Source organism: Talpa occidentalis, unplaced genomic scaffold (genome assembly GCF_014898055.3).
Source record: "Talpa occidentalis isolate TD23 unplaced genomic scaffold, MPIMG_talOcc4v2.1 talOcc4.17, whole genome shotgun sequence".
Taxonomy (NCBI): Eukaryota; Metazoa; Chordata; class Mammalia; order Eulipotyphla; family Talpidae; genus Talpa; species Talpa occidentalis.
The window spans coordinates 41276292-41303902 of NW_023601754.1; the positions used below are offsets into that span (position 1 = coordinate 41276292).

The 27611-nt window shown below is 58.7% G+C and overlaps 2 protein-coding genes across 2 annotated transcripts; one reads left to right on the forward strand and one right to left on the reverse strand.

The window, feature by feature from the left end:
• Nucleotides 1-296: 296 nt before the first annotated feature.
• MAP3K10 (mitogen-activated protein kinase kinase kinase 10) lies at nt 297-16703 on the forward strand. Its single transcript, XM_037516566.2, has 10 exons — nt 297-1345; nt 5256-5436; nt 8175-8323; nt 8764-8939; nt 9463-9709; nt 11592-11708; nt 13290-13464; nt 13558-13670; nt 13997-14674; nt 15155-16703. Exons 1-10 carry the CDS (start codon nt 664-666, stop codon nt 15475-15477), a joined length of 2841 nt encoding a protein of 946 aa, XP_037372463.1. The 5' UTR covers nt 297-663; the 3' UTR covers nt 15478-16703.
• Nucleotides 15931-18104, reverse strand: TTC9B (tetratricopeptide repeat domain 9B). Its single transcript, XM_037516567.2, has 3 exons — nt 17686-18104; nt 16991-17173; nt 15931-16146 (listed from the first exon to the last, which is right to left on the reverse strand). Exons 1-3 carry the CDS (start codon nt 18098-18100, stop codon nt 16037-16039), a joined length of 708 nt encoding a protein of 235 aa, XP_037372464.1. The 5' UTR covers nt 18101-18104; the 3' UTR covers nt 15931-16036.
• Nucleotides 18105-27611: the final 9507 nt, after the last annotated feature.

A 27611-nucleotide genomic window follows, 5' to 3' on the forward strand; every position in this document is an offset into this window, starting at 1 on the left:
CGCGCTCGAGGCCGCGCAGCCGGAGACTACAACTCCCAGGCGGCACCGCGGCGGCGGCGGCGAGCACGTCACTCTGGCACCGCCGGCGGCCCCGGGCAGCGGCGCGGGCGGGGGCAGGGGCTGGGGCCGACCCGGAGGCCGGTGCTGAGGATGCGGGCCGCCCGGCCAACCCGCGCGTGAGGAGGCCGAGGGGCGCGCCACCCCGTCCCGGGGCGGCCGCCCCCGGGGCCCTGCCACCCCCGCCCCGCCCGGCGGTCGTGGCCCGGGATGCGGAGCCGGGGGCCGCCGGTGGAGCTGCGCGGGGTGAGAGGCGCAGGGAAGGGGGCTGCCTGCTTCCCTCGCCCGCGTCCCCCACCGGCTGGCCCCGGCAGGAATTCGGGACCCCCACGGCCAGCCCCTCTTAGCATCCTGATATTTGGGGGAGACAGGTGAACCCGCCGCCCTACCCCCACCCCGCCCCTCCTTGACAGCGGAATCAGAAGGAACGACCCTGCCCTTTTCAAGGCTTCTCCTTGCTCCTGCGGAGGGCGCCTTAGCCATGGCCCCCAGGAGCCCCCTGAAACCTGCAGAGACTGCTCCCCATCCTGGCCGCCGGGGCCCGCCCTCTGCACCCCGCGGGCAGCCTGTGTGAAGCGGCCTCCCGCAGCCCCCGGCCCCTCCCCCATGGAGGAGGAGGAGGGGGGGGCGGCCAAGGAGTGGGGCACGACCCCCGCGGGGCCCGTCTGGACCGCGGTGTTTGACTATGAGGCGGCGGGTGACGAGGAGCTGACCCTGCGGAGGGGCGACCGCGTCCAGGTGCTTTCCCAGGACTGTGCCGTGTCGGGCGATGAGGGCTGGTGGACCGGGCAGCTTCCCAGCGGCCGAGTGGGCGTCTTCCCCAGCAACTACGTGGCCCCCGGCGCCCCTGCCGCGCCCGAGGGCCTCCAGCTGCCCCAGGAGATCCCCTTCCATGAGCTGCAGCTAGAGGAGATCATCGGGGTAGGGGGCTTTGGCAAGGTCTATCGGGCCCTGTGGCGTGGCGAGGAGGTGGCCGTGAAGGCCGCCCGGCTGGACCCTGAGCGGGACCCGGCGGTGACAGCAGAACAGGTGCGCCAGGAGGCCCGACTCTTCGGAGCCCTGCAGCATCCCAACATCATTGCCCTCAGGGGCGCCTGCCTCAGCCCCCCTCACCTCTGCCTGGTGATGGAGTATGCCAGAGGGGGTGCACTGAGCAGGGTGCTGGCCGGTCGGCGGGTGCCCCCTCACGTGCTGGTCAACTGGGCTGTGCAGGTGGCGCGGGGCATGAACTACCTGCACAACGATGCCCCTGTGCCCATCATCCACCGGGACCTCAAGTCCATCAACAGTAAGTGATGTTCTCTGAAACTTGTTTCCACAGAACCTTATAAGGCCATGGGGTGGGAAATGAGGACACCAGAAAACACGGCAAGGGCATTATGCCTTCGTGCCAGGTGGACACAGAGGTTCAGGCGGTGGTTCTACTTCTCAGCTAGAGTGACAGTAGCTCGATAAATATATACCAGGGACATGGGGACAGGCCTTGGTTTCCCTGTCTGAACAGGACAGATACAGGACAGACACAGTGCCTGCCCTCATAGCTGCCCACTGTCAAGCCACGGTGGCAGTGTCCACCAGGCAGAGACAGAAAGACCCAGCCTGGAGGCAGGGCTTCCCACCCTCGGCACTGTAGTTGTCTGTCTGTCCGTCCTGTGCGTCCTAGATGGCTGAGCAGCTTCTCTTGCCTTCACCCACGAGATGCGCCGAGCTTTCTTCACCCTTCAGCTCCAGATATGACAACCAAAAATGTCGCTCGACATTGCCACATATCCCCTGGGGGACAGAATTGCCCCCATTTGAGAACCTCTTCCTGGAGTCCTCCTAGGTCTCTGCCCCAGCTGGCCCAGGCAAGCTGGAAATGGTGAAGGAAAGGAATGGGATGTAGCTTACATAAAAGCTTCCTCCTCCCTGGCCTATCACAGACTCTTGAAAGTTGATTGGTTGGTTGAATAAGGACCAGGGCCAAGTGGAAGGGAAGGTTCTCCAGGACCCACATCTACATCAAGGAACTTCTTCTCTTGATGTCAGCAAATACCCGCTGAGCGCCTATTAAGTAGGATCCCACAGAAAGCAAGACAGCCATGGTTTCTCCTCTTCTACCTCGTGTGCTTCACACAAGATAAGAGATTTCATCCAGTAGCCAGATATTTCCAGAGGGCCTGACCTTGAGCCCCACCCTTAAGGAGACAGCAGGGGGAAAGTCCTACCTCTCCATCAATAGTGAAAGAGATCAGTATGTTCCCAGCCTCCTTCCTGTCAATTCTACACCTTGAAATTGGTTTGGATCCACTCCGCTACTTTTATGTTTGTTGCTGTATACCCCCAACTGCAAGTCCCCAAGCAAGGGGATGAGTCTTCCTTACCTCCCAGACTTGGTATTTGTACCCTTAGATAGCTACTAAGCCCCCATGGTGCACCAAGCCCTGTGCCAGGGCTGGGGAGTTAGCGAGACAAACACAGATGGCCCCTGCTCTCGCTGATCCTCATGCACTAGCTCCCTTGAAATGCTGGCAGAATGCAAGCAGCACTGCAGCGCGCTCCCGAACACTAGGACCCTTTCCCAGCCCTTCCTCACCCCTGCTGCTTTACAGCCTGCAGGTAGGGTTAGGTTTTTCTGTAGCCAAAGCCACCTGGACAAAGAGTTGGTTGGTCAGGCTCCTTAGGCCAGGACTGAAGCAGAGCACACCAGCCTCCCCTCAGCTTCCCCCCGCTCCGCCCTCCCTGTGGGACTCCTCATCTGATATCACTTATCCATTGGGTCATTCAACCAACAATTCTTAAGCAGCATTGTCTACTAGGCAGTGTCCTAGGCTCTGGGATTACAGAAGTGAACAAGGCAAGTGTCTCCCCTTAAGGAAATTATAGTCCAGGAAACAGAAATAGATGGTTGATTGGTATTTAGGAAGGGAGGGTAGTATACAAATTCATTATCAGGGACTCTGAAAGAAATGAGGCAGATTAACAACGAGGCGGGGGGAGCTCTTTAGGACAGATGACCAGAGAAGGCAACTTTAAAGCAGAGATCAAGTCTTGCAAGTCCTGAGCAAAGATCCTGCTGTGGAAGAAGTATGACTTGTTGGAGAAACAAGGTGACCAGAGGGGTTGGAACAGCAAGAATGAGGCAGAAGTGGAAGTGGATGAGCTCAAAAAGGTAGGCAGGGACCAGATCACATATGCCTGGGGGTCACAGTGAGGATTTTGGGTGTTCAACGTAATAGAAGTCACTATGGGTTTTTAAGCAGAGCAGACATGATCAGAGAGATATTTTAAAGGGAGCTGATGCAAGTGTGATTATATGGGTGGTGTGTGTGTCCTCTATTACAGTGTCACTGTACAACTAGAGAGGTAGAGTCATAGGGAGAAGTCTCAGGAGGCTTCTAGGAGCAGGGGGCGTTGGGGTCAGGTTCTAAAGAATGGACAAGATTACCAACTGTGTGGGCTGGGCAATGCAGCGATCTCTCTAACTCTCAGTTTGTTCGTTTGCCAAATGGGCATGATGGTAGAATTACCTTATTACACCAACTGGAGAAGTAGCCAGAAATGGTCAAAGACAAAGGTGAAGAGAGAAGGAACAGTTATGGTGACACCACACACTAATAATATCAGGGCTTTCAAAGATCCTATTGTTACTCCAGGTAATAAATCTTTACTGCATTCCTGTAAGGTAAATACTATTGCCCTCCGATCTAACAATGGAGAAATGTTAGTGTTAAGATTAACTAAGTTTCAAAAAAAAAAAAAAGATTAAGTTCATTGATGTTTATGTAGCTAGTAAGTGGCAGAGCTGGGATTCAAACCCAGATAGGACAGTGAAAGCCTCTGTTAGAAAGTAGTGAGGGGCCTTCCTGGTGGCACAAGGGGTTAAATCGCAGCACTGTGACACTATCCACAGCCTCTGCAGCACGAGTTCGATCCCCAGCCAAGGAGCTACCCACATGGCGCAGCAGACCTCTCCTGACTCGCCCGCTGCTCCCCTCAGCAGTGTATTTCAGTCAATCTGCCTTTTCTTCCCCACTCTGTCCGGTGAATCCTCTCTCCCCCCCGCACCTCTGGCCTGCACCCCAGCTCTTATATGCATAATACATAAATCTTAAGAAAAAAAAAGAAAGTAGTAAAATATCATAGCAGCTAAATATAGCAGTTAAGAGCTCGGGTTCTGATGATTTAACAGGTTCAAGTCTTTGCCCCGCTTTCTAGCTGTGTAATCTTGGCCAAGTGACTTCCTCTCTTCCTGCACCTTAGTTTGCTGGTCAGTAAAATGGGTTGCATGCTAGTGAATTCGTGTAAAGGCTGAGCATTGCGCCTGGGGTACAGTAGACTGCTGAGAAGCACTGTCCATGATTGTCATTGTTGGCAATGACCCGGGCAGCAGGTGAATGGAGCTGTCCATCACGCATGTGGCTGCATCCGTCAGATTTTGGCACAGAGATGCGATGTGACAAACTATCACTAAAACTACTTGTTGTCTTGAGGCAACAGATATCTATCACTTGCTCACACGTTCGCAGGCCAGGGCAAGGGCACAGCAGTTTGGGCTGGGCTCAGCCAGAGAGCTTTGCGCCAGGTCTCTCTTGCCTTCCTTGGGCTAGCAGGTTAGCCGAGGCACGTTCTCGTGGTGATGGCAGACGTACAGGAGGGCATGTGAACACGAGAGGCCACTTGAGGCCCAGGCTTGGAATTGGCTCTCTGTCGTTTCTGCCTGATTCTGCTGGCTACAGAATTCACATGGCTAACCCAGAAGCAAATGGGCACCGGCGGGGGGGGGGGGGGGTGTAAAGGGGGATGTGCCCTGCCTCTTTACTGGAGAAGGCTGTGCAGTCACACGGCAGAGAGGGTGACACAGAAAGAAGCAGAATTGGGGCTGTGGGCACAGTCTACCATGGGGCGGGGGGTCAAAGGTGGGAGGAAAACCACCTTCATCCCTTCTGCTTATGGACTGCTCATGCCTTCGGGGCGGTTGGGCAGGCCTGGACCACTGCCTTTCCTGAGCTCCAGTGCCCAGACTGGAGTCGGGAGGGAGGGGCTAGGGAGTGCTCCCGCAATCTGGGGCAGGGATCAGGCCCTGGGGGAAGGGCTCACAGGTATCCCAGGTTGGAAAGGGGCCTCAGGTGAGGTCAGGCAAGAGAATAAGAGGAGGTTCTGCATGAGCAGGGTATGCAGCCCACAGGCTAGGGTGACCTCCTTTCTTCCACCCACAGTCCTTATTCTGGAGGCCATCGAGAACCACAACCTCACAGACACGGTGCTCAAGATCACAGACTTCGGCCTTGCTCGAGAGTGGCACAAGACCACCAAAATGAGCGCAGCGGGGACTTACGCCTGGATGGCCCCGGAGGTTATCCGTCTCTCCCTCTTCTCCAAAAGCAGCGACGTCTGGAGGTGCAAATGGGGGGCCTGGGAGGCCTCCTAGAAATTGGGGCAGGGTGGGGAAGATGGGGGCCGGGGTAGAGTGGGAGGAACAGTCTCCCACTGAAACCAGGATCTGGGCCTAGCAAAAGGGCCTGTTGACAACACCACAGCGGGTGTGTGCTCCGCTAGCAGACATGGCAGCTGAGGACAACCTCACTTAGAGTAAAACACCCCAAAATGGAGAACAGGATGCTAGCCCTAAAGGCCCCCAGACACCATCCAGTCCCCCGCCCCTACTTGTCAAACAGGAAATTGAGGTCTTTGGCGAAAACCACCCAGCCAGCCAGCCAGCCAGCCAGCCAGCCAGCCAGCCAGCCATCTGCACTGGATGCTAGGGATACAGCAGTGGATAGAAACAGACATGTTTCTTGTCTGCAGAGATAGTAAACAAATAAATACATTTATAAGAAACTGAAAAGAGCTGTTTTAAGTTAAAACCACAAGGTAATTCTTAAAAGATGATCAAGTAATCCTCCAGAAACAAAAAATTAGTGTTAAGTGCTAGGAAGTTAAATGAAAAGCACCCCAAGGGCCGCTGGATGACTTTGGGGAGAGCTTTGCTGAAAAGTGACACTTGAGCTAGGTTCTGAATGCCGAGAAGCAGCCGGCCATGTAGGGCTTGGGGTAGAGGGGAGCATCTCAGGCAGAAGAACAGCTCCCACAAAGGTGGTGCTGATGTGAGAACGAGCTTGGTGTCTTCCGGAAACAGCTGTGAGGCGCTGTCAGGAGAAGCAGGCAAGGAGGAAGGTGCTAGGAATGGTGTGCTGTGGGGAAAGCGCCGGAGGGCAGCGCTGGGAGTCACTGACTCCTGATTTCCGGCTAACTGGCTGGAGGGCCGTTTCTGAATGACAGGATCTGACAGAGGGTTGCAAAGGCTCCCTGGGCTGGAGGCGGGGGGACTGGGTAATAGGGGTGAGGGCAGTCAGGGCTGAGGTGTTGATCACCCACAAGACTTGGTGTGACAGCAGAAACTTCCTTTTTCTAAGGGGTGGGGTTAGAGGCAAAAGGGTGGCAAGCAAACCCAGGGCAGTCCCTAGCTGAGGCTCCCGGTGGAGCAGCAGCCAGTCATGGCTTAGGGATGCACAGATCAGACAGGAAGGGGCAACTAGAGCAGCACAGGCCCTTGGCGCAAAGTCCAGACTGGTTCCTGTCAGGTGTTCATGTCGCTGAGTGAACTAAATGCTAAATTTCAGCAGCAAGAAACAGAAAGCCCGTATGGAAACAAGACTCAAGTTTTTGCTCCCATGTAAAGCCCAGGATTGATCTGGTGCCCCCAGCATTAGGGACATGGGGGTTCCTGCATCAGGGTTCCTTAGCAGGGGTGTCCTGGATCTCGGGAAGATAACTCTTCCAGGGTGCTGCTGTCTTCTCCTTTTCAGGAGATGCCCCCCAGATATCAGTAGCACTGGCCAGTCGTGACTGTCCAGACATGCCCACAGGTCTCCAGGCTGGGGAGAGGCGAGGGGTCCTGCCACCTTCCAGTCACAAGCCACTGTTTCTGCCACCTGTTCCTCCATTCCCAAGTTCACTTCATGGTCCAAAATGGCTGCTTGAGCTCCAGCTTTTGTGTCCGCATTCTCACCAGTAGGAAGGAGAAAAGAAGGAAGGGCAGCCACCCCTTCAAGGATACTTAAGTTAGCTGCACGCCACACGTCTCCCACATCCCGCTGGCCGGGACCACTGTCAGATGGGCATGCTCGGCTGCAGAGGAGGGTGCTGTTTCAAGCAGGCCGGCTCGAGCTCTTGGTGCCAAGACGGGGAGGCAGGGCAGGCTGTGTGTGTCTTGTTCTGGTGCCTGACACGCGTACATGGAGGGGGAACGGCCCTACTACATGTTAGGTACAAAATAGTGGTTGGATCCAGAAGGAGCACAGTTTACTAGAGACGATGGACACACAAGTGATAGCAGCACCACGATGCGTGTGTGGGCGTGGGGCAGCGTTCAGGGCACTGTGGTGGCCGACGCCTCCATCCACTAGCTGTGTGACCTCAGGCAGACAGCTCAACCTCTCTGAGCTGGCACCTACTCATCCCATAAAATGGGAGGGTGATGCCAGTCATCGTGCCTTACCAGGCTGTTGGGAGGGTGACTGAGTGCCAGGCATATGCCGGCCTGGAGTAAGGCTTTATACTTGTTAAATGATGTTAACTTGATTCTAGAGGTTAGTGGCGAAGGTCCTATGGGGACATAGAGGAAGGCCCCATCACCCAGCTTTGGAGCTTATGGAATCAAGGAAGGCTTTCTAGCTGCAGAGGGGGCGCCTGAGGTATCACTTAAGGACAATTCCGCGAAGTCCAGAGGGATCTTGCCAAAGGGAACAGCATGTGCAAAGGCCGGAGGTTAGGAGTAGGGCTTGTTCAGCTGTTCCGTGTAGCTGCGAGGTAAAGCCGGTGTCTGCGCACAGAGCCTGAGCGTATTAGAGGGAGGCTGCAGGGGTCACCACAGGGCAGAGCTAAGAAGGGTGCATCTGCACGGAGGGCTCAGGCAGGGATGAGGGAAGAGAGCAGAGCAGAGGCAGCGTGTCAGAGAGCCAACCACCGCATCTGTTTGAGATGGGGCCGACGGAAGCAAATCAGGTTCTTGTGGCCTCCTCAGCCAGGTTGGCTGCTGGGTGAGGGAGGCCCACCGCGGGCAGGAGTAGGGCTTGGGGTATCGGAGAGGGTTGGAGTGGGCTGCAGCCTCAACCCTGCCTCTCCCCCACCTGCAGCTTTGGAGTGTTGCTCTGGGAGCTGCTGACGGGGGAGGTCCCCTACCGTGAAATCGACGCCTTGGCCGTGGCATATGGCGTGGCTATGAACAAGCTGACGCTGCCCATCCCCTCCACTTGTCCCGAGCCCTTTGCCCGCCTACTGGAGGGTGAGCCGGGGCCCCGTGGAGCGGGTAGGCTCAGCTTGGGTGGCAGGGACCCTGGGGCCCAGACTTTACCCCCCTTCACACCATCCCTTCCGGTGGGCCCAGGAGTGAGGGAGAAGGGGCTGAAACCACTGGGCCATGAACAGTCTCCCCCAGAGCTGCCCCCAGACCCTTTTCCTAGCTGGCTCACAGCTCTTGAGAGCAATCTGCTAGATCACCCTGGGATCCCTCCCTGACGCCTGATTCACTTCCTGTCAGGGAACAGGTGTCCAGGCGCCTCTCCCGAGTTTCACCGACAAATGTCTGGAATTTGACCTTGAATCCCTTCCCTTTGGCTCCATGGAAGTAGTTTGTCCACAGTGCCTTAAAGACCTGCCTTGCACGGAGCAGAGCAAGACACTGACCTCTCCACTCCCACTGCTGTCCCCCTGCCCCCACCCCAGAATGCTGGGACCCAGACCCCCACGGGAGGCCAGATTTCGGCAGCATCTTGAAGCAACTTGAAGTCATCGAACAGTCAGCCCTGTTCCAGATGCCGCTGGAGTCCTTCCACTCGCTGCAGGAGGACTGGAAGCTGGAGATCCAGCACATGTTCGATGACCTCCGGACCAAGGAGAAGGTGAAGGCAGGGGTGGGGCGGGAGGGTCAAAGCAAGATGCCTTGGGTGGGGCGGATCCCCTGTCCCTGTGCTCACTTCGGGGTCCCTGTGGGCCAAGGGCCCTTGCTTTGCATATTGAGAATAGGCGGTTTCGTGCTGGCGGGTCAGGAAGACCCACCCTGCCCTGAGACCCACAGTGACAGCCTGATGTGTGGGCTTGGCTTTAAGACACTGCAGCAAAACGAGAGGAAGAGAGGCGGCCAGGAGGGAAGAGGATATGTGAAGAAAAAGATCTGCAAAGTATAGATGATTGTGGCGCTTGGGTGGCGGCTAGATGGGTGTGTGATATTCTCTCTGCTTTTGTGGATTGTTTGAAGTTTTCCCAATTGCAGAAAAGAATCAAAGAGAAAAAGAAATATACCCCCCCCTTTCTTTGGGCTAACGGCCCCCTGCCCAGGCCCCCAACCTGGCTAGCGGATCGTGGCCCCAGCCAGACCCCTGGGGAGAGTAGCCAAGCCTCTCCCCAGCGTCCCCCTGCCCGCAGGAGCTCCGCAGCCGGGAGGAGGAGCTGCTGCGGGCGGCGCAGGAGCAGCGCTTCCAGGAGGAGCAGCTGCGGCGGCGGGAGCAGGAGCTGGCCGAGCGCGAGATGGACATTGTGGAGCGCGAGCTGCACCTGCTCATGTGCCAGCTGAGCCAGGAGAAGCCCAGGGTCCGCAAACGCAAGGGCAACTTCAAGCGCAGCCGCCTGCTCAGGCTGCGGGAAGGCGGCAGCCACATCAGCCTGCCCTCGGGTACCACGCCCCTCACTAACCCCAGGGAGCGCCGGGAGGGGGCACCCCAACCCAGGGTTCATCTCTGCCTTTTATATCTTAAACACTTTTATTGCTAAATATAGCCCACGTATATGAACGTTGACCAAAACCCACACCGCTTAGTGGGTTTTTACTATAATCACCCCATGAAAACAGACCTTATAGCCTCCCTAGAAGCCCCCCACGGGGACCCTAAACAGTCCCCTGCTACCTCTATCTTGACTTTACTTTTTTTAAAAAAAGATTTATTTTTTTATGCACACAAGAGCTGAGGTGTAGCCCAGAGGGGTGGGGGTGGGGGTGGGCATGTGAGAGGATTCACCAGAGACAGAGTGGGGAGCAGAACAGGAGGATCCACTGAAATACACTGCTGAGGGGAGCAGCAGGGAGACAGGAGAGGTCTGCTGCGCCATGTGGGTAGCTTCATAGTGCTGACACTTAACCCCTTGGGCCACCAGGAAGGGCCCTATCTTGACTTTCGATCTTTTCTTTATGGTTTTGTCTCCCAGCTATTTTTAACATCTTTTAATCTGCTCCCCACAACTGACCCCCTCTCCCCCAAATCTTGCCGCTCTTACCCTTTAGGGTTTGCTGCAGCTTGGCTCTGGTAACTTGCATCCCCTGGTATCACTTAACATGTCCCTTTATCCCCTGAATTTCCTGTAAATTATAATTTGGCTAAAGGTCTTTGCTCATGTGTGGCCATTTTTGGCCTACAAAAACAGAAGTTTCACGGGGATTAACCTAATAGCTGCATCTCAAGGTTTAATCCAGTTCCAGTCCAAGTTTGATTTTTTTGGTCTGTTTTTTGCAAAGACTGTTTACCAGGTAAGGCCTGGCTGCCTCTTTGGCACGTTACAAGCCACAGAGCAGTGCTTAGAAGAGAACTGGCAAAGGGAACCCAAAGATCTAACAGCCACATTCAAAAGGGAATTAAGCAGGGCCTCCCTGGTGGTGCAAGGGTTTAAGCACAGTACTGTGAACTGTGCGCAGCCACTGCAGCATTAATTCTATACCCGGCCGGCCAGGGAGCTACCCACATGGCGCAGCAGACCTCTCCTGCCTCGCCCGCTGCTTCCCTCAGCAGCGTATTTCAGTCAGTCTGCCTGTTCTGCTCCCCACTCTGTCTCTGGTGAATCCTCTCTGGCTGTACCCCAGTTCTTGTATGCATAAATAAATAAATCTTTTCTTAAAAAAAGGGAGTACGTCAGGTGGAAGGAATTTTCATAGTATATTTTATTTAGCCCAGTCTGACCAAAGTGTTAGGATTACCCATGGAATTACTACCCTCAAATCTTTGGAACGCAGCATGTGATTTTATATTTATGGCACATCTCCATGTGGGCACACACTTTTCATCAAAAATGCTTGACCTGTGTTTAGATTTCATAACATTTACAGTTAAAAAGGTAGATTCACCTGCCCAAGGTATTCCAAATCAGCTTAAATGTTTCCAGTAACTGAATGGAGTTTCTGTTCTAGCAGGTAAACTAAAATTTTTCACAACCAAATAAACAAAGGTGGCTCTCCAGTTCCTTGGGGCACACGCCAGGCCAGGTTAATGCCTGTTGGACCCTCAGGCCCAGATCCACTACCAGCTAGCCAGAAGCTCTTAAATGTGAGTGGGCCTCAAGGTCCCTGGAAGGCTCAGTACCCCACCATCGAACTGCTGCACCTCACCCCTAAAGCTGCTAGGTCAGGGCCCAAGAATGTGCATTTGCAAGAGATTTCCCATTGAGGTCCACAGGCCTCCTGAATCAGGCAAGCAAATGGATTTCCCAGTCTACTGTTCCTTCTACAAAGGGCCCCTCCCTGTGGATACCCATGCAACCATCTGCTTAGGAAAGTCTCTTTTCTGCAGGCTTCGAGCATAAGATCACAGTCCAGGCCTCTCCAACTCTGGACAAGCGGAAAGGATCGGATGGGGCCAGCCCACCTGCAAGCCCCAGCATCATCCCCCGGCTCAGGGCCATTCGCCGTGAGTATTTGCCCAAGGCCCAGCACTCAGTCAGCAAACTTCTCTGAGCACACACCTTGCGCCCTGTCGGAAGAACAGCCAGCGAGACAGGCAGGGTCCCCTCCTCGCCCCCATCAGTGGAAACAAGCAGGATACCTCCAGGGGTGCTAAGTGCTGTGAAGGATATCAAGGGAGGGGACGAGAGCTGCAGCTGCTTCCCACCAAGGAGGCTGTGTGAGGAGCTGTGGCTTGAGCAGGGACCGGCTTGGTAAGAAGGAGCCAACCCAGCCAAGATCCGAAGGAAGAGCGTGTCCCTGGCACAGGGAACAGCAGAGGCGGAGGCTGGGAGGTGGGAAGGTGTGTGCCCGCGTGTTTACCAGCCCGGAAGGAGCAGAGTGAACTGAGAAGGAGAGCAGGAGGTTTGCCGTCCGAGATCACTCTGCAGGCAAGGCCATGATGCCATCAAATTTACCTTTTTCCTCTGGCTGCTGTGAGGCGCACGGACTGGAAGAGGGCAGCCGTGAGGGTGGAGACAAATGAGATAATGGGGCTGGGCCAGGATGGGGGCCCGTCCAGGGGAGCTGGCCGCAGTGGGGGGCTCCAGGACAGAGGTACGGCCGTGGGGTTCCCTGGTGAGGCGAAGGGTACCAGGGTCACCCTGAGTCTGTTCTACCCATCCTTCACCCTGGCCCTGCACGCCCCACACGCTTCTGTGTGCGCGCTTGCTTCGTGCCAGGCCAGGGTGCTTCCATGGGGGCCACAAAGACGAACAGCCCTACAGTTGTGACCGCCAGAGTGAGCGTGCATTCAGAGTATCGCGCGAGCAGGAAAGGGGGAGCAGACGACTCCAGACGACCGACTAGCCCAGGCTTGAAGGCCAGCAGCCAGCCAGGCCAAGAAGGGGCGGAAAGGGAACGGAATTCCAGGCGAAGGGAACAGCCTGTGCACAGGCGTGCAGGCAGGAAAGCCCCGCCTGGGAACTGGTCGGCGTGGGCCCCAGCCTCTGCCTGCGTGTCCTGCCCCATCTCCTCGCTCCTCCCCCCACCCTGCGCCTGCTCCACTCACTCCCTCACCTCCTTCAAGTCTTTGCTCAAAGTCTCCTCAAGTGTTGAGGTCTTTCTAACTCCCAAACCCTTTGCCTGCTTGCAGTTTCCCCCAGTTTCCCACCTTCTAACACCCTCCACAATTCACTTCCCCAGTGTGAGTCTAACCTGTGAGCCCTTAAAATGCAAAGGGCCCAAGGGCAGGGACGTTTGTCTGCTTTGCCCACTGTTCCGTTCTCCGCACCTGTCCCGGGGCTGGCACACAGCAGCTGCTCAGGAACCTTGGGGGCCTGAATGGACGGTTGAAGGGCTGGGCTGTGAGAAGTGACAGATGTGGCAGAGGAAGTCAGTAGGAAAGAGCCTTGAGGGGACTTTGTCCTGCGAGCAGTGGGGGGCTATGGAAGGGTCTGCAGCAAGGAGGGGGGGGGTGAGTGGAGGTGGAACCCAAGATCCCTTCGGTGCTAGGTGGAGGGTGGACCCAGGGTGGGGAGCGTGAAGCTGGGAGCCCAGTGGGCACAGACTCCAAGACCCAGGGGCCAAGTGGCTTCTCCCGTTCCAGTGACTCCCGTGGACGCTGGGGGCGGCAGCAGCAGCGGCAGCAGCAGTGGTGGCAGCGGGACATGGAGCCGTAGTGGACCCCCAAAGAAGGAAGAACTGGTTGGGGGCAAGAAGAAGGGCCGGACTTGGGGGCCCAGCTCCACTCTGCAGAAGGAGCGGGCTGGAGGAGAAGAGAGGTAGGGGGGCAGGAGGAGCCGGCTGTGCCCAGAGCCCCACCCCCAGGCCCAGGTGCCAGAGGGCCAACCTCCCATCTCTGGTGCCCCCTGCAGGCTGAAGGCCCTGGGAGAAGGAAGCAAACAGTGGTCATCAAGTGCCCCCAACCTGGGCAAATCCCCCAAACACACCCCCATTGCCCCTGGCTTCGCCAGCCTCAACGAGATGGGTAAGAGGGCGAGGGCGCCTTCCAAAGGGAGGAGGAAGGGCCCTTCCCTGGCTGAGGGGGATTGTAACCCAAGACCAAGGGATGACCCCTGCCAGGGCTGGGGAGAGAACCGGGTCTCGGGCGCGGAAGGCGTCAGGCGCGAGCAGGCCCTCCCTGCAGTGCGGGCTCGTTGCCCGGGCTGAGGGGCTTTGGGAGTAGGAAGCTTCCAGAACCAAGCTTGGTGTCCACGCTGGAGGGGCCGCTGGGGGCCGGCCCTCGCCACCAGGTCCCCGGGGCAGGGCGCCAGGCGCCGTCCCGGAGTCGATGGCGGCCTCTCCCCGTTGCAGAGGAGTTCGCGGAGGCCGACGGAGGCAACAGCGTGCCCCCCTCCCCCTACACCACCCCGTCCTACCTCACCGTGCCGCTCCCCAGCGAGCCCTCCCCGGGGGCGCCCTCGCCCCCCGCGCCCCCCTCCCGGCCGGGGCACGGCCGGCGGCGCTGCGAGCTCGCGCTGCTGGGCTGCGCCACGCTGCTGGGCGCCGTGGGGCTGGGAGCCGACGTGGCCGAGGCCCGCGCGCCGGACGGCGAGGAGCATCGGCGCTGGCTCGACGGCCTCTTCTTCCCCCGCGCCGGCCGCTTCCCGCGGGGCCTCAGCCCGCCCGGGCGCTCCCCGGGCCGCCGCGACGACCCGGCCCCCGGCCCCGGCCTGGCGCCCTCGGCCACCCTCGTGTCGCTGTCCTCGGCGTCCGACTGCAACTCCACGCGCTCGCTGCTGCGCTCCGACAGCGACGAGGCCGCGCCCGCCGCGCCCTCCCCGCCGCCCTCCCCGCCCGCGCCCTCCCCCGCGGCCGGCGCCAACCCCCTGGTGGACCTGGAGCTCGAGAGCTTCAAGAGGGACCCCCGCCAGTCGCTCACGCCCACCCGCGTCACCGCCGCGCGCGCCGTGAGCCGCGGCCACCGGCGAACGCCGTCGGATGGGGCGCTGGGGCAGCGCGGGGCGCCGGAACCCGCGGGCTCCGGCCTGGGTGAGTGGGGGCCCTTCTCCCTGCCCCCCAGGGTCCGCGCCCCAACCCAGGGGCGACCCCCTAGATGCCAAGGGGACGGCTCGGGGAGGAAGGGTGTCCAGGGGCCCTCACTGTTCTGCGAGGCCCCCCGAAACGGCATGGGGTCAGGAATTAAGGGCCACGGCAATACCACTGCTGGCGCCCAGCGCACTCCAGCCAGGCCCGTGCTCCCCACACGATGGCAGCGGCGAGGACGGCTGCTGGCGGGGCTCACTCGGGGCCTTTCACATGACCCTGTGTCTGAGTTGACCCTCCCCTGTGTGGCGAGGTGCAGTCACCCCTCCAAGTCCCCCCACCCCACTCAGAGACAGCGTCCTGTGTCCGGTGGGCCCAACAAGACCAACAGATTTCTCTAGAGAAGTCAGAAATTCCAACTGTCACCTCAAGTCCTGACGGGACTCTCCCCCACCCCCCCACCCTCTTCTGATTCTCTCTTGCCAGGCCCTCGAGACCCCCTGGACTTCCCCCGCCTACCCGACCCCCAGGCCCTGTTCCCCACCCGGCGCCGGCCCCCCGAATTCCCTGGCCGCCCCACCACCCTGACCTTCGCCCCAAGACCCCGACCGGCTGCCAGCCGCCCCCGCCTGGACCCCTGGAAATTGGTCTCTTTCGGTCGGACACTCAGCATCTCACCTCCCAGCAGGCGGGACACCCCGGAGAGCCCCGGGCCCCCCAGCGTGCAGCCCACGCTGCTTGACATGGACATGGAGGGGCAGAGCCAGGACAGCACAGTGCCCCTGTGTGGGGTCCATGGCTCCCACTGAGGCCCACCCCCACCGCCCGCCTGGGCAGCCATGAATGTAGCGTCCCAGGCCCCGCCCCAGCCCACCAGGCCACGAGGCAGGGGAGGCCCTGGGCAGGATACCCACTCTATTTATTGGGGGAGGGGTGGAGGGATCACTTAATTTATTCCTTTGTACCCAGGGGGTGGGGCCCTGTGCCCGCCTTGCATTGGGGGGTGGGGGTGGGCCGGGTTACTCAGGGACAGGGCATCGTGGGGGATTTGGCACAAAATGAAGCATTAAAGGTAACCCCTGCCCCCTACTGCGCTTGGCTGTGTGTCTTTCCCCAGCCGAGGTCCTGAGCCTGTGCCATCCTGAGTCAGCACCCCCCACCCCATGCTCCCTCCCTAGGCCTCCCTGGGTCTCTGGTGTCTGGGGGTGAAGCTCAGATCCATGTCCCCACCCTGGCCCCCACAAGAACACCACACAAAGAGGTTATGGTCACCAGTGACAAGTACTTTACCAGCGAAAACATGAGTCAGGGGAAGTTACAGGGTGACGTTGGAGGGAGTGGGGGTAGGGACAGTCCCCCTAGGTTGCCTCAGCCAATGACATCCCGAGTCCCAGCCCCGGCCCCACTGTCTTCCCTCTGGAGGCTGCAACGGTTCATCTTCAGCTGAGTCAGCTGGATGTAGCGTAGGACATTGGTGTCTGCGGGGGAGGTGGGCAGGGCATTATCTGGGTGTCCCGGGACAGCAGGTGACAGCTGCACCACTTCGGCTCACACCTCCTTGTCCCCAGCCTTCAGCGGCTCCCCCACACACATGGTATTGCCAGAGCCCTTCTCCAAAAACCCAGCCACAACAAGCTGAGCGGGGGCACTTCACACCTCCGGGCTCTTGCTTTTGCTATGCCTCCTGCCAGGAAAGCCTCTGCTCGCGGGCTCCTGTCACACTTCTACTCATCCTCCAGCGACATCTGCAAGACGTCTGCTCTCTGCAAACCACTTACAGCAAAGCCAATCTCGCCTCTGCTCCTGCACCCCTGTGTCATGCACCTGTTGTGCTCTTAGTTCGAAACTGAGTATATTGTCTGCACACACATACACCCTGACTATGACTTCCCAGAGGGCAAGGAACAAGCCTCCAACTCTTTCAACCCCCCACCCCCCAACCACCACCACCAGTATCCTGACATTGCCCACCTGGGGGTCAGTCTGCCTCCTGGCAAGTGCTCGGCACGTGTGGGCAAGCAAGCAGGTGAATGAATCCGTGAGCGTGAGAAGGGGGAGTACCGGGGTCGGTTAATGAAAATGGGGTTGGGTGGATGGGCGGCATCAGGGTGGGTCCATGAAGGGAGGAGAGGTGATCTATGAATGTCAGAGGAAGCACAGGTGAGGGGACGTCTGAGTGGCAGGTGGGTGGGTGTGTCCTGAGTAGGCGGCCGGGAAGCGATGGGTGGGTGGACCAGCACTCCCTCCAAGCAGATGGGCCCTGTTCCTCCTGGCCTTGCTTCCTCTGCTCTCGCCCCTTTCCCTGCTCCCCCCGTCCCTCACCTGTGGGCTCCCGGCTGCGGGCCTCCTGCAGGTAGCGCAGCGCACGCGCATAGTCGCCCAGGTGGTAGAAGGCAATGCCGGCGCGGTAGGTGGCCTTGAAGTTGCCCTGCTGCTTCTCCAGCACCTTGAGGCAGTACTCGCGCACGCGCTCATAGTTCACCAGCTCCGACTGCAGCAGGCAGGCTGCGGGGGGCGCGGGAGCCGGAATCTCACGGTCAAACGGCCCCTCCAGGCCTCCGGGGCTCCTCCTCCCGCCTTCTCCCCCCCGCCCCCTCCTGTCCCTAGGGCCGCCAACCTTCGGACCCATCGGAGCCGAGCCCATCTGCGCCGCCGCTAGAGGGCGCGAAGAACCCGGAATGAGCCCGCGGGCGACCGGCTGGGCGGTTTCCGTAGGGGAGAGCGCTAAGGACCGTCCCCGCGGTGAGAGAGTGGGGCCTTGGTTGGCTCATCCAGGGTAAGTTTTTCTCACCCTCGGTTTGCGGCAGCAGCCCAAAGCCCCCGATTCCCAGCTCCTTCCACCCCTGGGGTCCCCTCCACCTCCAAACCCCCTCCTTGATCAAGTTCTGAGGTCGCCCGCCCCCATAGACCCCAGTCCTGACCCCGTCAAGCCTCAGCCCCCGCCCGCAAAGCTTCCTGGCCGGCCTCAGTCCCACCCCCTCTCACAGGCACCCCCTGCGCCCCCCGACGGCCCGTACCCGTGAGAGAGTCATAACATTCCACCTCCGTGTTCTCCACCAGGCGCCGCTGCTCCTCGCTGAGGCGAGCCGGTCCCGGGCCGGTGGCGGGCCCGGGGGCAGGGGCAGGCAGGCCTCCGGGGCGGGACCCCTGGGCCGCTTTCAGCTGCAGCAGCGCCCGGTGATACTTGCCGATGGCTTCCCGGAACTTCTTCTCTCGGTAGCAGCGCTGGCCCTCCGCCTTGAATGCCACGGCGGCTCGCAGGCTGCTGTCGAGCGCCGCGCCCAGGCCCCCCGACGGCTCTGGGGCAGGACCCGACCGAGCCGAGCCATGGCGGGTGCCCGAGCCCGGCGGGGAGAGGGCGGGAGGCGGGCGCGGCGGAGGCTCCGGGGCAGCGCTGAGCATCAGCACCGGGGACAGCGCGCCGCGCTGCATTGTGGGAAACTCCTGCGGCCGCCGCTGCAGCTACCGCATCGCCCCCCGCGGGGCCGGTCCCCACCCTTTCTCCGCCTCCGCACCTCCGGCTGCCGACTCCGGCTGCCCCCTATGGGTCTAGAGAAACCCCTCAAGAATTCGGCGCTCTCTCCTTCAAATCAGGCCCGGCCTCTCCCTTCTCACTCCACTTACCCACCCCACTCTCCTGCTTGCTCTTCTCCCCCATCCCCAAAGCTCCAAAAAGCTTTCTGGAAGGAAAGGACAAGTCTGGGGGAAAGAGCAGGAGGATGTCAACCTCGTGGAAAGATGGTTTTCAGCCCACTAGGCATTTGGCACTTTGGATAAAAACACAGGCTATGCACTCAAGCTGCCCAGAACCAAATTCTTGCTTTTTTCACTTGTTGTGTGGCAGGAAAATTGCTTAAACTACCCAGAACTCTGTACCCTTCTCAGTAACATGGACAATGATAGCCTCCTTGGAACTCATTCATTTGTGTCCTTCCTGCGCCCAGCTCTGGGCTGGATGATGCTGGGACATAGCAGGGACAAACAAGGCCGCGGGTCCTACACTCACCGGTCCTCTGGGCCGGTGTGGAGACAGGCAGTGGCCAGAGGGCACCAGGTCGGAGTGGGCTAGCCTGAGCGGCACAAGCAGAGGGGTCCGGGAGTCACCACGGGCTGAGGCCCGGAAGAGGTGCTGCCGTGGCTGAGGGGGTGAGTAAAGGCTTCCTGGAGGAGGATGTGACTGTATGAACCAGGGAGATCTGCTTCCTGCCCTCATTGAGCTCACTGTATGGGGAGGAAAACCAGTGGCAAAGCTGACAAGTGGCAGCCCAGAGTGAGCAGCACGAATCAGAGTGTACAGAAAAGGAAAGATGTGCGAGCTTTCAGGAGACAAACTAGGGGTGAGTGGGGTGATTATCCTCCAACCCTCCTAGCCACTGACTTAGCAGAGAGACCCTGGCTAGGTTCTTTGATCTTCTCCCAAAGAGTGAGCTTACTTCACAGTGGAGTGTGGTGACTAAATTGTATTACACAGGTAAAGCACTTAGCTCAGGGCTTGGCACAGTAATGGGCAGCTAACAGCCCTTCTTTCTTATTGACTTAAAAGTGAACATCAGTGCCTGGCTCTGAGCCAGCATCCAGATGTAGCTGTGGAACCAACGAGTGAATGAATAATCCCAAGTATTCCTGTCCAAGACCCTAGTTTGAGTCTCAGCCCAAGCACCAAGCCTGAATTTCCACTCTACTTGTCTCCCCCTCCTGCCGTGCCCCTCCCCCTGGAGGCCCCACTGGCAGGTCCCACCCTGACAGACCCAAACCTGACACAGCACCCTCCACGCCAGCAGTCGCCTCTGCGCCTCTCCCTTGCTGGACTTTCCTAAGTGAATCCCTCCCCCATCCCTGGTCCTCCAACCTGGACCCCTTGAACACCTCAGGGATAGAAACTTCCTCCTTGCTGTACCTCCATACCCAGGCTTGGTTGACAGCCTCATGTTCCTGAGGTTGGATTTCAGAGCAGTGAGATCTCCTTTCTGCATCTCAGGTGTGTTTTTATGTTAGTTAAAAACATAGAGATGCACTTCATTTTCTGGGCACCTACTAAGTGGCTAGGCACTGGGGCTACACAGGGCACAGCTGTACCTGATTTGCAGTCCTGCCAGGATGCCACGCTAGCACGTTCCCAGGACCTGCCGGGCGCCACTGTCCTGAAGCTTTACTTACAGGGTAGCTGGGCCTCATCACACCACTCTGAGATGGGGGCTACAATCACTGACTCAGTGGCACTTTAGAGGTTAAGCGAATCAGATCCTGTTTATGGAGCGCCTGCCACTGAGAACGGATGACCCTTACAGCCAGCCTTTGGGCTTATGCAGCCCATTTTAAAAATATTGAATTCGTTGTCAACATGTGACCGCAGATCTATTTATTGATTTTCAGCTTCATTTGAAAATCTGAAAATTTGGCTACATTCCTCATGACAGGGGTGGGTAGCCTCAGTTTCCCAGTGCCCATCTCTCCTTTTCTTCCCAACCTGAGACCGGGGTCATTCCGGCTTGCGTGGCGATTTCCCTCTCAAAGTGTGGGTTTGTCTCCCTAACTGAATTTGAGACCGCCCCCCCCCCACTTTAGGCCGCCAGGCGGTGCTTGTGAAAGCCCGCCAGTGCCCTCTGGCGGAAGAGTTCGGAATTCGCACCGCCTCGCCCAGCAAGGGCTTGGTGAAAACATCCAATCAGAGGGACGAGACCCGGGCAGTGGCCAATCAACAGCGAGAAGGGGGCCACATTCGACCAATGAGCACAGAGAGCGCTCAGAATAAAAGAGACGCTTTTATTGAAGTGGGAAACTGACGTACAAGTTTTTTTTTTAATCGTATCTGGAGGCTCAGCGAGGCCAGTGCTGGGGGCGGCGGAGCAGGCGGGCGGCGACCAGGCTGGTGCCCTGGCGCTGGGGCCGCGCGTACTTGAGGAAAATGGCGGCGCGGCCGGGCGCTGGGCCTCGGAGTGCAGCGCGGGCCATGCACGGCTCAAGCGGGCCCAGCTCCAAGGGGCTAAGGCGGGGGAGAGACACTGAGTGGGGGGGGGGGCGGTGGAGTGACCTATTCTCGGCGCTGGGGACTCGAGGCTGACAGGACACGTGGACTTGGGTCCCCGGGCCGCGCAGGGGTTCTTTCCAGCTAGAACACGAGCCCTGTCATCTGTCGTGACTCGGGGTCGCCGAGGATGGGGAGACACCTGACTCCCCTCCCCCCCCGCAGGGAGCGGCCAGGAGAGCAAGCTCCCACGAGGAGGCAAGGAGTGCAACCGAGGATACGCAGATCTCTCAGGGGGACAGGAGAGAAGAGGCCATTCTCCTTGCCCCCCGCCCCGTGACACGCTGAACAGGAAGGGGGGCTCTAGCAACTAAAACGACACCCGATTCACGGCTAGATGGAACCTGGGGGACTCTAGGCCTAGCAAACCTTTCATTCTCAACTCTAGAACTCAGAGCGTCTTCCTGGGGAGGTCCTGTCTGGGAGCCCCAATCTAAACAAACCCCTTTCTCTCAGATACCTTTAGGAAAAAGGGATCCCCCAGAGGACGCAGACATGCTATTCTCACATCCAGAAAAGTCCATCTATGTGTGCCCCTCGTCCCATAATTGTCTCTCATTCTCTGACTGTAGGCAGGTCCCTAAAAGCACAGAGACCCTCCGTCTCAATATTACCTGTAAAGCGCCGGCTCAGGCCCGGAGCCCGCCCCATCGAGAGCGCGGTGTGCCAGGCTCAGAGCCGCAGCCGCACGGCGACCGGGCTCCCAAACTGCAGCCTCGGCCTCCAGCAGCGACAGCTCCAAGAAGTAGGTGGCGAGGAGCCGCACCTGCCAACACCCCAGACTCTCAGGCCACGCCCCATCCATACAGACCACGCCCCCACCCACACTGTCACGCCCCTTCCCCACGCACTGGGGGCTGCTCTCAGGCCACGCCCCATCAACACAGACCACGCCCCCACCCACGCTGCCACGCCCCTTCCCCCATGCACACGCGGGGCTGCTCTCAGGCCACGCCCCCACCCATACAGACCACGCCCCCACCCGCGCTGCCACGCCCCTTCCCCACAAACCGCGGGGCTGCTCCTCGCCAGCTCAGCCAGGAGCCGCAGGCAAAGGAGAGGGCAGGGGTGGTGCAGGCGGAAGTCCAAGCGGCTCAGGAGGCGGCGCTCCGCTCGCAGAAGCTCGGAGGGTGAGAAGGAGCCAGCGCCCAGGAGGCAGAGGGAGGCGGGCTGTGGACGGGGGAAAAGCCACTCGGAGCCTTGGGCCCCGGCTCCTTACTGCCTGCCCAGGAGTGCCCGGGATCGGCGCGGTCCCCGGGCTGCAGAAGGGGCCGTTGGCCCGCTGCCTGGAAGGCGCGGAGCAGACTCGAGTCAGAAGTTCCTAGATCCCTTCAAATCCTGCCATTGCTTTCTGCATGACGTGGACGCGCCCTGAACTCTCAGAACTCGGTTTCCTCGTCCGTGAAACGAGCTATTACTCCCACTTGGAGGACGCACTGGATGTGTGCACAGTCACTACGACGCTCACGCGGACTGTAACGCCTGCAGGTGTTCAAGGTTGAGTCCCAGTCCCAAGCACCAGGCTTTAAGCAAAGGTCTTCCTCTCCCGGGCCTCGGTCTCCTGCTACAGGGGCACCTGGGCAACCCCTACCTCACACAGATATGCTGGGGTTCCCAATTGTACGTAAAACGCTCGCTGGGCATGGGGCTTGGCACCCCATGGGCGTTCACTCGGCCACCCGGCAGGCGGGGGTGGGGTGGGGGGGTGGGTAGAGCGTTCCATCCTCACAAGCCCCACCCGAAATACCTCGGGGAAGACGCACTCTTCCATTTTGCTAGCCACGAACAGGCAGGCCACGCCCAGCAGCTGCAGGCGGCGGAGGCGCACGCGGTATGCGCGCAGGTAGGAATCGAGCAGGTGCACAGCTAGGTAGAGCGTGTCCCCCGCCAGATCCAGGTATTCCTAGGAAAGGGCACGGGTGACCACCAGGGTCCTAAGCTGAGACGCGGGCCCGGCCCTGCCCCCACCCCCGTACGTACATGCACCTGGACCAGCCAGTCCACTACTAGGGCGCGCATCTCCGGGGTCACAGTGCGGGGCAGAGCCCTCCTGGGCAGTGAGCGGCACACCTGGGGTTGGGCGAGACGGCCTCACTCTCCACACCTGGGCCTCGGCTTCTCCGAAGGAGTGCAGCAGCACCCTCGCTCGGGTTGGACGGCGCAGGAACGCAACACCCAGCGGGCCTCCAGTATCTCCTCCAAACGCGCTCCTCTTGCCCGACCCCAGCTGGAGCTCTGGACTTTATTCTGGACTCCTCCCTAGCCACCTCCCCAGCGTGTAGCCCCCTGAACATGGGCACCCCATATATATCTCTCCCCACTTTCCCAGGCCCCACTCTTGGCCACCAACTCTCAGCCCATCCCCCTCAGCATCCAGAAAGGTCTTTCTAAAGTGCAAATCTGACCAAGGAACTCTCCAGGCTAAATCCTTCCATGGCCTCCAGAGAGAATCCTAACTCCTGCAGCCCGCAGGCTCCCCAGGCCCCAACAAGCACCTCTTTCCCTCTCCCCTCCTATCCCACACTCCAGCTCCACCAGCATTCTTTTGACCCTACCGACCTCAGGGCCTTTGCAAGCACTTCCTGTTCCTGCTGCCCACACAAGTCCTCCCCCAGCTTCTTGCGTTGCTGACCTCTTCTCAGCTATTCCAATCTCAAGTAAAATGTCCCTGACTTCCTGTACTCTGCACCCCATCTTTGTCTCTGTAGCTCATCACTAGCAATTTCTTTTCACACATATTTTCACTCTGGAGATAGGCCGCTTGCCCTGTGTATTGTATCTGCTGGCCGCCTTAGGGCCGCCGGCACCAAAGGGCAGGGACTCCTGCCCGGGTCCCAGCTGGATCTCACCTCCTATCAGAGGCCCTCGCTGCAGGCGAGGCGCCCACGAGGAGAGGCACCCACGAGGTGCTGGTCAAGTAAATTCATCCCTTCAGCATTCCTCCCGACATTGTCTCTGTGGTCTTTCTAAAAGGATCACCTCTCAGGGGCTCCCTGGTGGCGCAAGGGATTGAGCACTGCACTATGAAGCAGTCCGAAGCCTCTGCAGCACAAGTTCGATCCCCGGCAGGCCAGGAAGCAACCCACATGGTGCAGCAGACCTCTCCTGTCTCTCCCGCTGCTCCCCTCAGCAGTGTATGTCATCAGTCTGCCTGTTCTGCTCCCCACTCTGTCTCTGGTGAATCCTCTCACCCCCGCATCTCTGGCCTGTGCCCCAGCTCTTGCATGCATAAATAAATCAATCTTAAAAAAAAAAAAAAAGGTCTGTGATCAGGATAAAATAAAACAAAAGGATCACCTCTGTTTGCTTGCTTGAACCCCACCCCCCGGTACACACTTCTGTTGTGCCTAGAACATGCTCAGAACCAACTTTGTTGACACATCGCCAGCGTTTTGCTGAGTGAGTGAGTCTCTGCGAGGGCTAAATCGGAGGGGCTGTGCATCACCTAGAGAGGGTCTGCCCCCGGCCTGCGGGGTCCGGGCTACGGCCTTCCCGGCGTGGAAACCACGAGGTAACGGCCAGGGACAAAGTCAAGAAGTGGAAGCCGGGGGCTGGGAAGTTAGTAGGGAGAGTTGGGAGCCGAGGCGGGGCTCATGGACCCCGAGCCTCTGCTGCCCTCCATTCTCCCCCGCCTCGGGGTCCACTCACCATGACTTCGGCGAAGATGTCCCCGGCGTACTCGCGTTCTCCCTCCAGCCCCAGCGCGCTCAGCGCCTCCTCCAGCCCTGGCGGCGCGCGCGGCGCCCCGGGCCTCTCCCGGCGCCCTGGGGAGACGCTCGGGCCGGCTGGGACGCCGGCGGGGCCCGGGGCGGGCGCAGGCTCCGGGTCGAGAGCAGCAGCGGGACTCTGCAAGCGAGGGGCGAGGGGTTCGGCGCCTGAAGAGAGGCCTGACCCGGAGGGGGGTTCTGACGCCTGCCACTCACCAGCATCCTCCAGGCTGGCGTGGGGGCCGAAACCCGACGCCCACCTCTTCCCACTGGAGTCGGAGGAGCGGCCGCCGCTTTAATTGCGCCTCGGCGCAGGCGCACCGCGGAGCTCGCCTCACCTGGGCAGGTGCCTAGGCCGCGGGAACGCTCCCCAGGCTGGCTCTGGCCCTCCAGGCTTTCTGCGTTCAGGAAGCCGCAGTCAAGCCCTCATCCTGCCACTTTCTGTGTGACCAAAGGCAGCCCCTCTAAACCTCACTTCCCTCAGCTGCAAAGCAGGGATTTGTTCAAAACTTAGCAGACTGTCCAGAGGATCTTGTAAGATTGTGTTAGTTGCATCCCGCAGAGAGCTCAATAGGGGAGCTGTCAAGCCCTTGACAGGTATTTCAGGCGGGCCTCAGTGCTCCATGCAGCCGGGATGAGCAGATGACCTGTGTTCCCTGCCTCTATCACACCTGGAGCTGAGGTTGGGGTGGAACAAACTGGCTAGTCTGGGCTAGGCCTGTGGCCTCTCTGCTGCCCTTCCAGTGGCCCCAGCCCCTCCAGTCTGTCCCCCACAGGCAGCCAGAGGGACTTGTGCACAGCGAGTCAGATCACACTCTGCCTCTGCTCAGAGCGCCATCGTGGCTCCCAACTCCCTGAGTTGAAAGTCCACGAGACCCGTTTTCTCTCTCTCTCTCACTCTCCCCTCACACCTTTCCACTCATCTTCTACCCCTGTCCCCTCGCTCCTCATTCCACACTGGATCATCCTAACCCACAGCAGGCATGCTTCTGCCTCAGGGCCTTTGCACTGGCTGTTCCCTCTGCCTGACATGCTCTTCCCCAAAATAGTCATCTCTTTTAAAGTGTTTGTTCAGATGCTTCCTTCTCCAGGCAAACTACCATCCTGAGCATTTCCTGTCCCCATTCTCTGCGTTTATTCTCTCCTGGTCACCTGTTACCTTCTAACCGTGTATTTATCCTTTTTTTTTATCGCCCTCTGACTAAAGTGTGAGAGCAGAACTTGTTTTTCTGCTTTTTTTTCCTTCTTTTCATTGCTGTATCTCCATTGCCTAGTACAGGAGTTGCCACATAGTAGGTAACTCGACAAATATTTATTGAATAAATGATTGAGCAGACTGGTGGTCTGCAAGGACCTCTCTGAGGTCACCTTGCAGCTGAAACCTGAAGGACTGCAGAGAAAGGGGAGAATATTGCCAGTGGAGGAAACAACTTGAGTCGAGGCCCTGGTGTTCGAAAGAGATTGCACTTACGTATTGAGAGATCAGTGAAGCTAGAAAAGTGAGAATGTGTGATGCAGGCTTCCTGTTACATGCACAGTAAAAACAAAACACTTTTATTGTCCACAAGGCCCATTGTTGCCTTTTAAACCTTATTTCCTTTTGCTCTTTCTCATGCTCATTCTACTGAAGACACCCTGGCCTCTGTGTTCCCCAAACACACCAGGCACCTGCCTGCCTCAGGGCCTTTGCACTTGCCATTCCTTGTGCCTGCAGTGCTGTTCCCCAGAGAACCAGTGGCTCATGGCTCACTCTTACTCAGCGCTGCTCAAATGGCACGTGACCTTCCGTGACCCTCCCCCGTCTGAAATAGCCACCCAGCCATCATCCAGCCGTTCTCCTGATCTCACATAGCTGATGAATTAATTACGTGTCTCTCCTCCAAGAGTAGGGCTGTTTGGTTCTTGTTTATGCCTGTGATTTCAGCACCCACAACAGTGTCTGGCACATAGCGCGTGCTCAGCAATGAGCAGAGTTTTTTGCACCCCTCCTACAGACCAGGGCACCACCCAGGGCAGGCTGACCAGACCCTGAATCCCAACAGTGGGGAAGAGCAAGCATCAGCAAGTGCTTATCAAATGACTGACTGAAGGGCCTGGCCCTGCTCTTGTTGAAGCTGTCCTGAAGGCCAGATGGGAGGGCTGGCTCGAACCTATATTCGCCTCCCCTTCTCTGCCTCAATTTCCTTAACTGGAAAAGGGGTAGGGGTGGGGAAGGTGGCCCTTGTCCTGGAGACTTGCACACATCCCAAGGATTTGGGGCCTAAGTTGGTGTGGTAAAGGCTTTCACATCTGCCAGAGACCCAGCTGATGGGCACCAGCAGGACTATGGGGCTTTAGTGTGAGAGTCACAGAAAGGTCTGTTTGAACTGACAGGCCCGCAGGAGCTCTTTATATTGCTCTGTCCACTTTTGTGACAAAAAGAGCAATAACCACAGGAGAACAAGCGTTCCATTGCAAGACATGAACCAGAACCCCTGTATTTCAAATCTATGACAGGACCACATGGGATGGGAGGGGGGCAGGGAGGAGCCAGTCACGTGGGATCGCAGCATTTGACTGCACACCGCCTACTAACACACAAAACGCTGTCAACAAACACGGAGTCCCCCCCGCTTGTCACGGTGGCCCGAGTTAGCAATTCTGCAGCTGCCCCGGGAATGAGCAGTCAGACCGTGGCCAGCGGGAGGCAGCCTTGGAACGGTCACAGGGTGGACAGACAAGCGGGGAGAGGGTGTGGCACGGGGGTGGGAGAGGCAATCGTGTCAAGGCTGTCTCGCCTTGATGAACGGATGAGGTCCTTATCGAAGCCCAGGTTTTGTTCAGATTCCCCGACTCTGCCTGCCCGGCCTCTGACCCCGGGTGGCCCACCACACGCAGCCTTCATTCCTACGACTTTCCCGGGTGGTGGCTGTTTTTCCACCACCTCTGAGAACGACCGGGCAGGTATTTTGTTAACAGGCTCCTCAAATGGGATTGGCCCGACGTCTCTTCTAACTGGACCGGGGCTATTTGGGGGAGAACCAGAGGTACCACTCAAACTGTCCACATGATTCGTCACCGTTGATGTGGACCCCGATCACCTGAGGGGCGAGTCAGGTTCGGGCACTTAGGTTGCCTCCTGCTTCCCACACTGCACAGCCCACATCTGAGGAAGGTTAGTGCGCCCCCTTGTGGGCAGAACAGCTACAGAAATGACGGGTTAGTGTTCACT